General features: G+C 36.1%; 1 protein-coding gene across 1 annotated transcript; it reads left to right on the top strand.

The window, feature by feature from the left end:
- The first annotated feature begins 6,791 nt into the window (after nucleotides 1-6,791).
- LOC141643659 (uncharacterized) lies at nucleotides 6,792-7,582 on the top strand. Its single transcript, XM_074452904.1, has 3 exons — nucleotides 6,792-6,901; nucleotides 7,054-7,162; nucleotides 7,242-7,582. Exons 2-3 carry the CDS (start codon nucleotides 7,069-7,071, stop codon nucleotides 7,388-7,390), a joined length of 243 nt encoding a protein of 80 aa, XP_074309005.1. The 5' UTR covers nucleotides 6,792-6,901; nucleotides 7,054-7,068; the 3' UTR covers nucleotides 7,391-7,582.
- The last annotated feature ends 6,256 nt before the right edge of the window (nucleotides 7,583-13,838 follow it).

Genomic DNA, 13,838 nt, shown 5'->3' with positions numbered 1-13,838 from the left:
TAGCATGTCCATCCCCCACTGTGCGAAAGGAAGGGGACTAAGCACTGGTTGTAGGTCCCTGGAGGGAGCGTGTATCACCGGGGCATGCATCTGACAGTTCGTGCACTTCTTGGTCTTCGTTCTGGAATCTTGAAGCATGGTGGGCCAGAAGTAGCCGGCTCGGAGAGCTTTGTGGGCTAGTGTTCTTGCCCCCATGTGATGTCCACGATGCCTTCGTGAATCTCTGTCGATGCTCGATTCTGCGTCGGGCGGACCGACACACTTCAGGAGTGGTCTTATTACGGATCTTCTGTACTGTTCCCCTTCGAACACCAAGTACCTGGCGGCGATCCTTTTCATTTTGGCCGAGGGATTGCGGCCCTCCGGTAATTCACCTGTAAGTTTGTATTTCATTAACAAAGTCATCCACGTTGTCTCGGTCTCTATGTTACCTAACCACGTGTCGAACGACGTGTCGAACGACACGCGGCGATCGGCTCCTCGCATCCGTAACCTGGCTCCTCCCCCCGTAGCGGGAGGGGCTCCTTCTTCGACTCGGACTTCTTCTCCAACTCTGCCGAGTCGGACTCCTCTGGCTCCTTCGGGGTGAGCCTCGTTCGTGTGGCGGGGACGCTGTCCTCCCACGAGTGCGGGAAGGACTTAGGTCTACCGCGCCCACTTTGGGCTCCCCCGGCGTCTTGGCTCGGTCAGCTTCTCCTAGTGCTCCGTTCAAATTTCTTGGAGTCACGTTTGGGCCCTAGTCTCCGGACAGTTTCCGCCGCTCTTGTCGGCGTGACAGTGTGAGCGGGCGTATTACTGATTAGGTCCAGGAGCATTTTCAGTTTCGCTACGTCAACCACCTGTCCCATGATGGTGACCTGGTTATTGGGCGGCGGCGGCGTGTCGGGTATTATTGGCATCCCGAACTCGATTGGATTACTCCGCCGGTGGAGGGCGCACGACTCCGAGTTGTTGAAAGCATCATCTTGGTAGAACGCGGTTTCGTCGGTCACGATCGCGTCTTGTTGTTTTTCGACATTTTCTTAGCTTTTTGGGTGGGTTTTTTTTTTTTTTTTTTTTTTTTTTTTTTTTTTTTTTTTTTTTTTGGGAATGAATATGACTAGCTTCTAGTGTCGTTCCCACAGACGGCGCCAATTGTTCCGGGTGTAATTCCAGAGCAAGTATCTTTACCACCCTTGGCTTGTAGAATAATGTCTTGAGTTGACCCCTTCTTGCTTCTATCGTTCCTCTCGGCCTCTCCTGCAACACTGAACGAACTGAGGGCTCGGCTTTGTGCCGAGCGTACTCACTCCGACGCTCAAGTCAGTAAACTTAAAGGATTAAGTTGTGTTACTTGGCTAGGTATGTATTGTAGAGAGATAAAGAGGATATTACCAGATGAATAGTGTATTTAGGTTAAGTTGTGGGATCCTTTCCTCAATGAAGGTTGAGGAGTATTTATAGAGTTTCACCTTTTGTCACGTAGTGGCCAAGTGGCCAAGTGGCTAGCAGGTGGAAAGACCGTTCTACCCTTGGCCGATGGACCTATGGCAGGCCGGCCGACGGGTCTTGGATATAAGTACGCGGATATGTCTCCCGGCTAGCTAGGTGCCAGGCCGGGACCCAGGTGACAGGCCGATGGGTTGCATCGGCTAGACTGTCTGAGTCGTTGACTTTGCTGTGGATGTCTCTGACCTTGCTCAGTGTGTTGACTGAGTCGTTGACAAGGAGACCCACTTTCGCCATATATTTTTATTATGTGCGCCGAGATTTTAGCAAGATCTCTACAAAAAAATAGTGATGTTAGCTCTAGTGATATTGGTATTAGAATTGGATCCGGAGTGGAGAAAATTCCTTTTCTCACTTTTGCGGATGACACTATCATTTTCGCTAAAGCCTCTAACCAGAGTTGTGGAACTATTAAGTCTATTTTAGATAAATTTTGCACGATTTCCGGACAATAATTTGTTAATTTTGACAAATCCACTTTTCAATGCACTAGAAATATTGAGCGTTCTCTTCGTGAATCCTTTAGAGGCATTCTTCATATGAACGAGGAAACTCATTTGGGTAAATATTTAGGATGTCCTATAATTGATAGCAGAGTGACTAAAAATACTTTCGAGAACATTATTCAATCTTCTTGCACTCAATTATCGAAATGGAAAGCGAATTCTCTATCTCAAGCAGGTAGACTAGTTCTTGTCAATGCTAATTTAGCCGCGAAGGGAACTTTTCAGATGCAAAGCTTCCTCCTCCCTTCATCGATCCATAATAGATTAGATAAAATTAATAGAGACTTTCTTTGGAATAAGAATCATTCCCAGCGTTCTCCTAATTTGGTTGGTTGGCATAAAGTTTGTTTACCAAAGTCGGTTGGTGGTTTAGGAATTAAATCTTCCTCGGCGACTAATAAAGCTCTTCAAATGAAACTTTTATGGAAAATTCTTATGGATAAGGAAAGTATATGGGTCAAAGTGGTATCGAAAAAATATTTGAGAAATTGTTTACTCTTTGATCATAAGCCTAATGCAATCTCTTCTTGGCAATGGCGTAAACTAATGAGTCTTCGGACTCTATTTAGAAAAGGACTGAGATGGCAGGTAGGTAATGGTAGCAACATTAAGTTTTGGACTGATAATTGGGTTTTTTCACACCCACTTACAAGTAGTATGGTTGATGATGATAGTAACCGTGATCTTAATCTTTTGGTTAAAGATTTCATAACCTCGGACAAGCAATGAGATGTTTGTAAATTATCCAGTTTAGTGAATAATGATATTGTTAATCAGATTACCAACATTCCAGTGCCACATAATGATATTCCAGATACCCTCGTTTGGGGGTTGTCCGTAGATGGAAATTTCTCTACCAAAAAGAGCAACTTGGTTAGCGCAAGGTTTGTTCGATCAAGCTCTTGACAAATGCGAATTTCAGTGGATTTGGAAATTGAATATTCCTCCTAAATTGAAATTTTTTCTTTGGAAAGCCTGTGTTGACGGCCTTCCAACAAAATGTAGACTTATCAAGAGTCATATTGATGTCCCACCTCATTGCGTTCTGTGCAACAATCCTATTGAAAACAAAGATCATTTCTTTTACGAATGTCCCTTGATTGGGTCTGTCATCCAAGACCTGAACATTATTAGTTTCAACGAGTTTTTGTCAAATTATGGTACTATTACAAGTCAAAGTTTTCTAACGAAACTTAATTATCTCAAGGATTTAATTCCAAAAGATGACTTTATAAAGATTATTTTTATCTGGTGGAATGCATGGTTCCATAGAAATGATATCATCTTTAATAATGTTAATTTATGTATCAGCAAACTTATTACTTTATGTATTAATAGCACTAAGACATGGAATGTGACTAGATTTAAGGATCTCAACAATCCCGAGGTAGAAGAGTCAGCTAGAAATAATTCTAGTAAGGAAGAGATTTGGTGGGAAAAACCTACAAACGGTTTTCTAAAGCTAAATTTTGACGGATCGAGAATAGAAGGTAATAAAGCTGCTTTAGGATATTCTATAAGAGATCACAATGGTAAAGTCGTTTTGTTGGGAGCAAAAATGTGCGGATTCAATAGTATCCTTGTTGCGGAAGCACTTGCTTTAAAAGAAGGTATTTTAGCAGCTAAATACTTAGGAATCTCAAAGTTAATTGTGGAGGGTGATAACTTATGTGTTATTAACTCGATTCGAGGTACTTGGCAAATTCCGTGGGAAATTTCTAGTATTATCAAGGATGTGAAATTAGACCTTCATTTTTTCGATAAAGTGATAATTAAAAATTGCTTTCGTGAAGCCAACAAGGTTGCTGACTTCATGGCTTCTGTTGGACATTCATGTCCAACTCTTTCGAGGTGGTTTGATAGCCGGTGGCTTCAACTTACCTCCCTCATTCGAAAGGATGAGATAGGTTGGTCCTACCCTAGAGGATCAACCTAGTTTTCTTACCTAATCATAAAAAAAAAAAAAAAAAAAAAAATGAGAGGCATTGTTATATTTTTGTGGGTAGAGAAAATTTGAACATTGTTGTCTATAGTGAAGGGATTGCATTGGTTGTTGACAAAAATTGGTTTGTTGAGCTTTATTTGGCTTTTGAATAATTTGGGTGGTTAGTCACTATTAGGGTGCAAATTGGGGAGGCTAGTTCACACATTAGTATAGAATTGCGGGGGAATTGACTCTTATTGGTGTTATTACAAATTTATACAATGTAGTACATGCATTTGTGTTGTATTAAAGACATTGAAGGCGCAAAGGACACGAGGTTTGTGATATTCCTATACTGTATTTAAATAAAGGGATTTGACGATGTTTTAGTCGATTTGTTAAAATAAATGTAAGTGTTTGATGAGTTATAGTTTGAATTTTTTTCCCCCTTTATTGTGTCGTGCTTGTGACTCTTCTAAGGCTTGAACACGGAAACAAGATTTTAGACATTTAATTTCCATCCATTTATAGAAAGATATAATGGTGCCAAATAAGTCATTAACTAGCTACTCAATTAAATGAATATCAAATTGTTACGAGTATTTGGCGGATTTTAATTTAATAGATTTGATATGATAGTTGCTCAGCTCATCCCTTAAGTCTTAACTATGAGCTAAGGGATGTAATTAATTTCTGCTAATAAGAATGAACCAAATTTCTTGGCTAGTCATTGTTTCTCTCTTCAGAAAACATCCGCCGGTCGCGACGAAGTGATTACTCATAATTGTCGACGATACACCCAAAACTACACTTAATCAAAAAGGTTCTTTAATTATTTTAGTGGGAACGCGATCTCACACGATGTTTAGTATCATTTACATTGTTTAAAAACTCATTATTCAAAAGTTGTGAATATTCTAATAACGTCACATTGATATTGTTGTTGTATGATTTTTGTAGTCAACCAATGTTAAACCGTATAACTTCTTGTGGCTTATTCGAAAAAAACCCTGCTATTTGGAATATATAGACAATAAGAAGTTGTTTGGTCGCCTTTCAGATTCATGTGATTTGGAAAATCATGAGAATTAGTTAATAAATGAAGTCTTCTTTGATTGCTCAATTTATGGGAACTTCCTATAGAACTCTAATCCATACATGATGCATGTAGGAAGTCACTTACCTAGCTTCCTAGGTAAGAGAACTCCCACATTCAACCAAACAACATTTATGCAATTTAAATGATTTTCAAGTTTATATGAATTTAAGCTTTCTGAGAATTCTATTTTCTTATGGTGAACCAAATGACTCCTAATTTAAAAAAGGTTGTGACAAAAACTTTCATTTTTTACATGTAATATTAGACCATGCCCAAGCAAGGTCACCAACCGGGTCGTGACCTTGTTGGGTCATGCTAATGACGTAATTAGCGAGTAAATCGATGTTGTTATTGGTGACCTTGAGTTATTCAAGGTCAATTGGTGACCTTGAGTTGAGAAGAGGTTGAAGGTTGGTGACCTTCAACATGTCGCATTTCTATTGGCTTACAACAATCGTCTATTTAGTTTATCGTCAAATACGTTCGTTAACATATTCGGTATATTTGTATATCGTCTATTTAGTATATCGTCAAATATGTAATAATATTTCAAATATGTTCGTTAATAGAATCGATATATCGTAACATTTAGATTTAATATTTCAAATAAAACCGTCAATTTTAATTCGATTTTTTTTTAAAAATTTACACTTTCCAAAATTAATTTACTTAACATATTTGAGTAGTTTTTATTTTATTAAAATGACAAAAATAACTTAATTATAGTAAATAATAATTGTAAACGTAAATGGAAAAATAATTGTAAAAGTAATAGAGAGGTTTTGGTGGGGTAGTGAATGTGGTAAATGATTGTAAATGTTGGAAAGTGGAAAAATGATTGGGTTGGTGACCTAGGTCGTGACCTTCTGCTTGGGAGGGTGAAAGTGGGTCAAGATTAATAAGGTGTGATTAAGAGGTAAATTTTTGGTGACCCAGTTAGTGTGACCTTCTGCTTGGGGATGGTCTTAAGGGTTAAATTGATTAATTATCAAAGTTGACAGCAAATGATTATTTATTAGTCTACTACTTAAATCAAATGATGACAATTGACAATGTCCTTTGTATAATGAATACAATATCCTTTGTGGAGTATAAAATATTTGGAATGCAAATTATTAGTGCTGAATCAAAGATTTTGGATGAATCGGCCTGTTTTATATCTTGGTTTATGTTTCATTTAGGATGTCATTTTCTAACCTTCATATTATAGATTGATAATTGACACTATGATATATTTTAATGGTTACTGCCCTTTTATTTCCTTTCATCATGTTGAGTCAATTTCACCCACAGGAATAACGAGTACTTTGAGCTATTCCATAAGATTGATTTTTAGAAATTACACAAGTGTGTTTTTAGTTTTTGAGTTAGTCAATTAGTCTTCTATAAGTCGATTTGTAATAATATAATTGTAAAACGAATCCAAACACAATCCTATTAGTTGGTGAGAATGGTTATTAAAAGACGTTTTTTACGACAAATTTTGTAAAACTGCCTTACACGAGTATTTGTATCAGCGTTTTATGACTTTATGGAATGAGAAGTGATTGATATTGCTAACCCATGGTTAAGATTATTTATTACCAAACACCGACTGTCAATTATGAATTACCCTACAATTACCGAATTGTTGAGGTGCGAGTATATGGAGTAGTGTGTTAGATGATGAACAAAATAAAAATGATCGGAACTGAGCGAGTATATTAAGCAATGCAAAAATTAATTAGTTGGTACAAAAATTGGATTTCATTTACGTAGTGTTCGCTGACTCACCTGTCTCACTCACACAGTCACAAGTCGCACACGAACACCCGTGTTGTCTCACGTTTACAGCAGCGCCAGCCTCTTGTCGAAATTTCCCAAATTTTCCCTCTTTTTTCTCCGGTAAGTTTTCATTTCAATTGCAATACAATCAAATTCGTATGATAACACTACCTGAAATTTAATCAATTTCGAATTCTAATCGAATCGTTTATTTACATCCTCATTTTCTCGATTGACTTTCAATTTTTGCGATTTTTTGACTAATTTTTCAGTGCGAAGCTACAACAATGGCGGCGAAGTACATCGTCGGATCACTCGCAGGATCTTTTGTAATTGCTTATGTTTGCGATTATCTAATGGCTGATCAGAAGATTTTCGGAGGTAAACCCTAATTTTATGCATTTTTTTTGTCAATTATGTAGAAATGTATGCGGATGATCTGATATGTAATCGTGCGTAGGAACGACGCCGTCGACGGTGTCGAACAAGGAATGGTGGGCTGAAACGGACAAGAAATTTCAGGCATGGCCGAGAACTGCAGGTCCACCTGTTGTTATGAATCCTATCAGTCGTCAGAACTTCATCATCAAATCTAGTGATGATTCTTGATTGTGCTTCTGTGTTTTCGTTGTTATTGACATCTTTATTGTTTATTTTCGTTGTTTGACATCGAAGAAAAATGATCGTTTGAGTGTGTTTATGTTTGGAGTATAGGAAGGAAGTTATGTTGTGTTTTGGAATAATGGTTTGTGAAACGTGCCCGTTGATAATGAATATGCTTGATCAGTTGTTGCAGCTTCATTATGAGATTCAAAGTGTATGTTTAATGTTTTCGTAGGCATTTGTGAAGCTTCTGTTCTTTAATTGAGTTTCTGTGCTTCTTTGAGGTTACGATTGTTGTTGTTTGATTGATAATTTAGTGTAGAGGCTCTGGAATTCTACCATGACATTTCGTTATAACTTATAACTTATATTATACATAATACTTTTAACTTAATTTGTCACCTATTTTGGCTAGGATTTGGTTTTTGGCGTGCTTGTGCTGGGAATGGTTGTTGTAGTGGTCGTATTTGTTCCTGTTGTTTGAAATGGGTTTGTGCCAGCATTGTGTTACGGCTGTTATAAGTATACTGGCCTTATTATATCCAAGTATACGTGGCCGTGGAGACTAGGTTTGTCCAGTTTGTATCCAAGTTTAAGTATTGTGGCGTTATTATCCAAGTATACGTGTGCCCTTCAAATTATATTATTTCTGAATGAGAGGAGGTTTTCCTTTCCCTGATGAGTTAGCAGACCCTTTGACAATTAATTATAATCTTGCGATTAAGGAAGTTGCTAAGGCTTATCTTGAAAGGTATTGTTTTTTTAATAAGAAATATTAACGTCCTTTTATATTACTTTTTGTGATTTGATTTGAGTGATACATGTGTATGATAATGAATTTTATCTACTTTAACATATAAAGTGTTTCTTCTTTCGGTATAATGACTACCCTATTTTACATTTTTACTTTATTTGAATATTAAACTTGTTTTTCCATTTCAGACAAATTAGATTACGACTTTTCATTTATTTTGAGATGTCACTTATATGCAAAATGTCCAACTTACAACCAAATTTAGACAATGACCACAATAAAACCAAACTATTTCGTAACTTATTATTATTTCATATTGAGTTGTTTACTTAATACTCTTATTTCTCGTAAAAAAAAATGAAAACATTTTAAAATAAAATGATAAATATTTGAGGAATCATTGCTGGAGTTAGGGGAGAGCTAGCAGAACTAGAAACGCTCACCCCCATTCAATAATGAAAATTTCAAAGTTCTTAATTAGTTTTTATTTATTTCATCATATTATTATCCGTTTGTTTTCGATTCATTAATTCAATTTCCGGCTCCATTACTTTGAGGAATACTAACAACCTTCTCTTTTAACCTATTTTCAACCTCCTCTAAACATTATTATAAGGGAAATGCTATATACAACCCAATGAATTGTATTTAAGCATTTAATACCCTTCTAAATTTGGTATTAATTTAGAAAATTTGAGAATAAATTACACATGAATCAATGCATTTAAGGCATATATTAAGTGTTTATTTCCTTTTTTTAGTTTCTTAAATACAACCCATTGAATTGTATTTATCATAACCCTTATTATAAACCGTCATAAGAGGGGAATGTTGAAGAAGGTCGATAGCGTTATTTTAATGTTCATGTTGATGGCATTTATCGTGTTGTTATGTTGGTGGTTGTAGATCTATTTCTCTTCTGCTTCTAAGTATTTGGGAATGTTTATTGCCTGGCCAAATTCTCCATTTTTTTCATTAGGTTTTAGGTAGATGCTTATGGACTCATGATATCACCAAAATAGAATGAAAATGATCTCTCTTTATATTTCATAGAGATTGATGATTTTTCGAGATATCTAGCCCATTAGGGGATCGATAATGAATGAAACAGGGAAGAGCCGTGAACCAACCATATCATATGCAGTTATTTGCCTCGGTGTGTGGTTAACGCAAGTGTAAGATTGCATATATCTGGGTATTGGACCCCTTTTATTAAGCCATTTGCGAGAGTCTTCCATACACTGAGGTAATGTCTTGTTTTGAGAAATGGGGCTACCAATAAAGATAATTTGAGTTGATTTACATTTCAAGACTCAAGAGAGAATGTTAACAATTGCTTTCTGTGTTAAATGGGCCCTGGTGAATAGACAATAACGAGGGTTGTGGTTTTGGCACATTGCAATTTTTGTGGCAATTTTCTGTGCAGATGGGTGTGTTGTGGACTTCTGGTCTGGTAACTTGGCGTTTGATTGTCATCTACCGTCTCACAGCCATGCTGACTAAAGTAACACTTGTCCCTTTGTTTTGGTGTATTTGGGATGCAGAAATTGACCGAAGCACTTTGTTTACTTGATGGCCTGAATTCGGTTTCAGGTGTCCTTGTCGTGAATTAATGTTGGAAGTGGTCGTACCTCGTTTTATATGTTTTGGTGAGTAAATGCGAGCATGGGTTATTGATGTATGAGAAATGTTAACCTTGTAGGTCACTTATATACATATATAATATCACTATTGGTTATGCAACTGGTTATATTGCATTTGAGATGTTCATGCAGTCGTTTTTAAGAAGCAATGGAGGAACAGAGGCTCATATCTTTCTTCTGGTAAAGGATTCCTTTCCTGTTTAGTTTTCTTATGTACTCCTAGAGTCCTAGTAATAAAATCTTATGTTTACTGCAGCTTTGATATTATTTCGGCCTTACGTTTGGCCTTCGACATGTTAGTTTACTTTCGATTTTCTGCAACTTGTTGGGTGTTCTGGGTAAGGTGTACATATATATACGAATCGATTTAGTGAGGTTTTGGGAGATGTAGTTTATTCACAAGTCTATCATCCTGTTTGATATCATGAGTCGTGCACTCGTGCTCAATGTTTTCACTTTTCATCTATGGAACGTGGAATCCTGCAGTATTCTTGTGAGAAACTGTTGAATGTGGAATCCTACAGTACTCTTGTGATACTGATTGTTGAATATGTTCCTTTCCCTTGATTGTGACTTAAAAAAAGAAGAATCTACTGTAATTGTATTATGTGTTACAATGTTACATGGACTTAGGATCCAAGTTCTAACATGACGATGTTCGTATCGTTTCCACATGTTCAGGTCTTTCTCTCCAATGTCATTGCAAATATTAGTGAATTTAGTATCTAAAGTCACTGAGATTCTTTGATTAATGTTGCTGATTTATCGATCAATCGAATTGTACGGTATGCACTGGTGTAAGGAAAGGAATTAGGAGTCAACAAGGAAAAAGGAATCGAAAAACCCAAAATTTTCTCGTTTTTTTTTTTTTTTTTTTTTTGACAACGATGTGTTGGTTGAAAGTTGAAACTGGAAAGGGAATGGAAACCCCCACCATCAGCCATTCTCAAATCAAACAACCAACAGTCACCGCAATCACGTTGCCGACATCGTCTCCCAAATATCGTTGGCGACCCCCTCTGAAGTCTGAACCCCAACCTAACCCTATACGTGCACATCACAATGTCACTACTAGTGTCAGCTTTTGGAACCGGATATTATAAGTCTTGTTCATGTAAACTTAATTTCAGTTCAAATCAAAGTCTTTCATTTTGCTTTGTAAGTACGAGAGTGGTCCGGATACGATAAGTGTCCCTTCCTTCCGAAAATGACCCCAAGAAAAAAATTCCCAAGTTACCCAACCTACAACCTTCCCCCCGAAGTACTGTAATAGATAACCCGTTGCAGACGGCTCCTGATGTTATGGTCTAACCACAGTTAGACATGTAGTGAATAGTGATGTACTTTAAAGGGGCTGTGTATGGGCCGCACATCATCAATCATGTGGGTCCGATACACCTCTGTCCTGTGGGCCGTCATCAATGTGATATGCACGTGATATCCATGCGCACTACTCCAACGTGGCAACTCTTCTACTTTTTTTTTTTTTTTTTTTTAACCATTTTTGAAATAATGATCAAAAATAAAATATTTGTCGTTTTGGGTCGGTTTTGAAATTATTTGTCAAAATGGTGTCCATGTAGGCTCGGGATTTCTGGACCTAAAACACGCCACTACCAATGACGTTTTTATAATGAGTAGGGAAAGAAACTTCATTAAAAAATGGACTAAAACAAACACGCCATTGGGAATGGCGGGTTTCGGAGGGGAAATACGCCACCCCCTATGGCGTGTCTTATGTAATAATTTTTTTTTTTATTTAAGTTCAGTCAGTTGAGGAAAAAAATTGTTGTAAAGACACGCCACAGCTAATGGCGTGTTTCCTTCACAAAAACACGCCATTAGTAGTGGCGTGTTTCAGGTCTAGAAATCCGGAGCCTACGTGGACACCATTTTGACAAATATTTTCAAAACCGACTCAAAACGATAAATATTTTATTTTTAACCATTATTTCAAAAATGGACTCCTTTTATTTACATGTGTATTATCTTAACCTTTTTCAGAATAAATATCTAGTACGCAGTTTCTAATTTGCTTTTATATACTTTTCTTTTGTAGCTCCTCTCATGAATCATAACTTCTTGTTATACGGATTAGTGAAATATTTGTTAACACGGGTTTTTTCAGGAGAGATGTTTGAGATGTAACGATCACGGTAAGCCTGTACCTCAATTTTAAAATGTTTTTTTTTTTTATTGAAAATGATTTACTATTCAGGAATAATCAAAATATAGAAATTTTAAACATGGTTAGACATAATGACATAAAACTGTAAATATGATAGTATGTTGATGACGTTGGGTAAATAATACGGCAATTGGTCTCCCTTGTGATGGGTTACCATTTGTGCCGTATATTTTGTGAGATAAAATGGTAACAAAATGGTTAGTGGAGAAAGGGGACCACATGAATAGTGTTGCAGAGAGAGAAAAAGTGGGTACTTTATGAGGTAAAATGGTATTCGTCACAAGCTTGTGACGGATATGTCATGTCTTCAATGAGAATTTGTGATAATACGGAGTATTCACTTTATCTTAGTTACTTGTTTATAATTATATTATGTGAATACTTTTGGGAGATACTCCGTGTATCATTTGTTATCCTTTTCCATATTGGGGTGTTTCAGTCATTTGTTGTCCTTTCTATTTTAAGAATGTATTTGATGAGCAATTTGATCATTCACACTCAATTTGTTCCACTTGTCATTTAGTAATTGACTCTTCCACTTTTCTTGATCTTTGTGCCAAAACCAAATGATAACAATTGACCGATTGTGCGACAAGTATTTACCCTCCGTTCCAAACAACTTTTTTTTTTTTTTTTTTTTGCAATTAATCTCGAAGTTGCAATTGATTGGGAAAGTAGTCCCCTCGTTAGTGGTTACCATTTAGCTTACCACTTGTGGAAATATACAAAAATAGTAATGCCTCCCGACGTTGTCCGTACCAACTACCCATTAGTGTATCAAATTACACAAATTCTTACTTAAGACGGGCACTATCTGTTTTAAGTTGTAGACGGATACCATTTTGTGAGACAAAATGCCCAAATAGAGGATAGTGGGAGGCACATGGGGATGCCCCCACCTTGTCCCCCATATTCGTTTTGTGAGTGTAACTACCCGTCTTAAGATTCGACCCGTCTTAAGCAAGACCTACTCAATTAAATTATGAATATGTTACTTTAGCTTTACCACGTTACTCGTGTTAGATTCATAAATCATTGGATTCCCAATTTTATTGATACCATCTTAAAGTAATCCGAAGTTGATGTGAGATTTTACTTTAATCCATCCCTTTTTTTATTTATCTTCGAATTGTCGTGGAAATATTTTGAAAATAAAAATAAAAATAATCAATAAAATATACTCCATTAATAACTGTTTACCTTAAAGCAATTTTGATATTATCGGTTTTGAAATCATGTCATAAATACCAATCTCATAACTTTATCAATTAAGCTAGTTGATATCTATAATAAAATTCTACAGAGTACATTATAAGGTGGATAGATTAACGTCCTTTTATATTACTTTTTGTGATTTGATTTGAATGATACATATGTGGTATGATAATGATTTTTATATACTTTAACATATAAAGTGTTTCTTCTTTCGGTATAATGACTATCCTATTTTACATTTTTACTTTATTTGAATATTAAACTTGTTTTTCCATTTCAGACAAATTAGTTTACGACTTTTCATTTATTTTGAGATGTCACTTATATGCAAAATGTCCAACTTACAACCAAATTTAGACAAAGACCACAATAAAACCAAACTATTTCGTAACTTATTATTATTTCATATTGAGTTGTTTACTTAATTCTCTTATTTCTCGTAAAAAAAAATGAAAACATTTAAATAAAATGATAAATATTTGAGGAATCATTGCTGGAGTTAGGGGAGAGCTAGCAGAACTAGAGACGCTCACTCCCATGAAAATTTCAAAGTTCTTAATTAATTTTTATTTATTTCATCATATTATTATCCGTTTGTTTCCGATTCGTTAATTCAATTTCTAGTTCCATTACTTTGAGGAATACTAACAACCT

This window comes from Silene latifolia, chromosome 2 (genome assembly GCF_048544455.1).
Source record: "Silene latifolia isolate original U9 population chromosome 2, ASM4854445v1, whole genome shotgun sequence".
NCBI lineage: Eukaryota > Viridiplantae > Streptophyta > Magnoliopsida > Caryophyllales > Caryophyllaceae > Silene > Silene latifolia.
This window is presented reverse-complemented; position numbering and strand designations above follow the sequence as displayed.

Coding starts and splice junctions, on each gene's coding strand:
- LOC141643659 (XM_074452904.1), top strand. CDS start 7,069: ATGGCGGCGAAGTACATCGTCGGATCACTCGCAGGATCTTTTGTAATT. Junction 7,163..7,241: donor TGATCAGAAGATTTTCGGAG/GTAAACCCTAAT, acceptor AATCGTGCGTAG/GAACGACGCCGTCGACGGTG.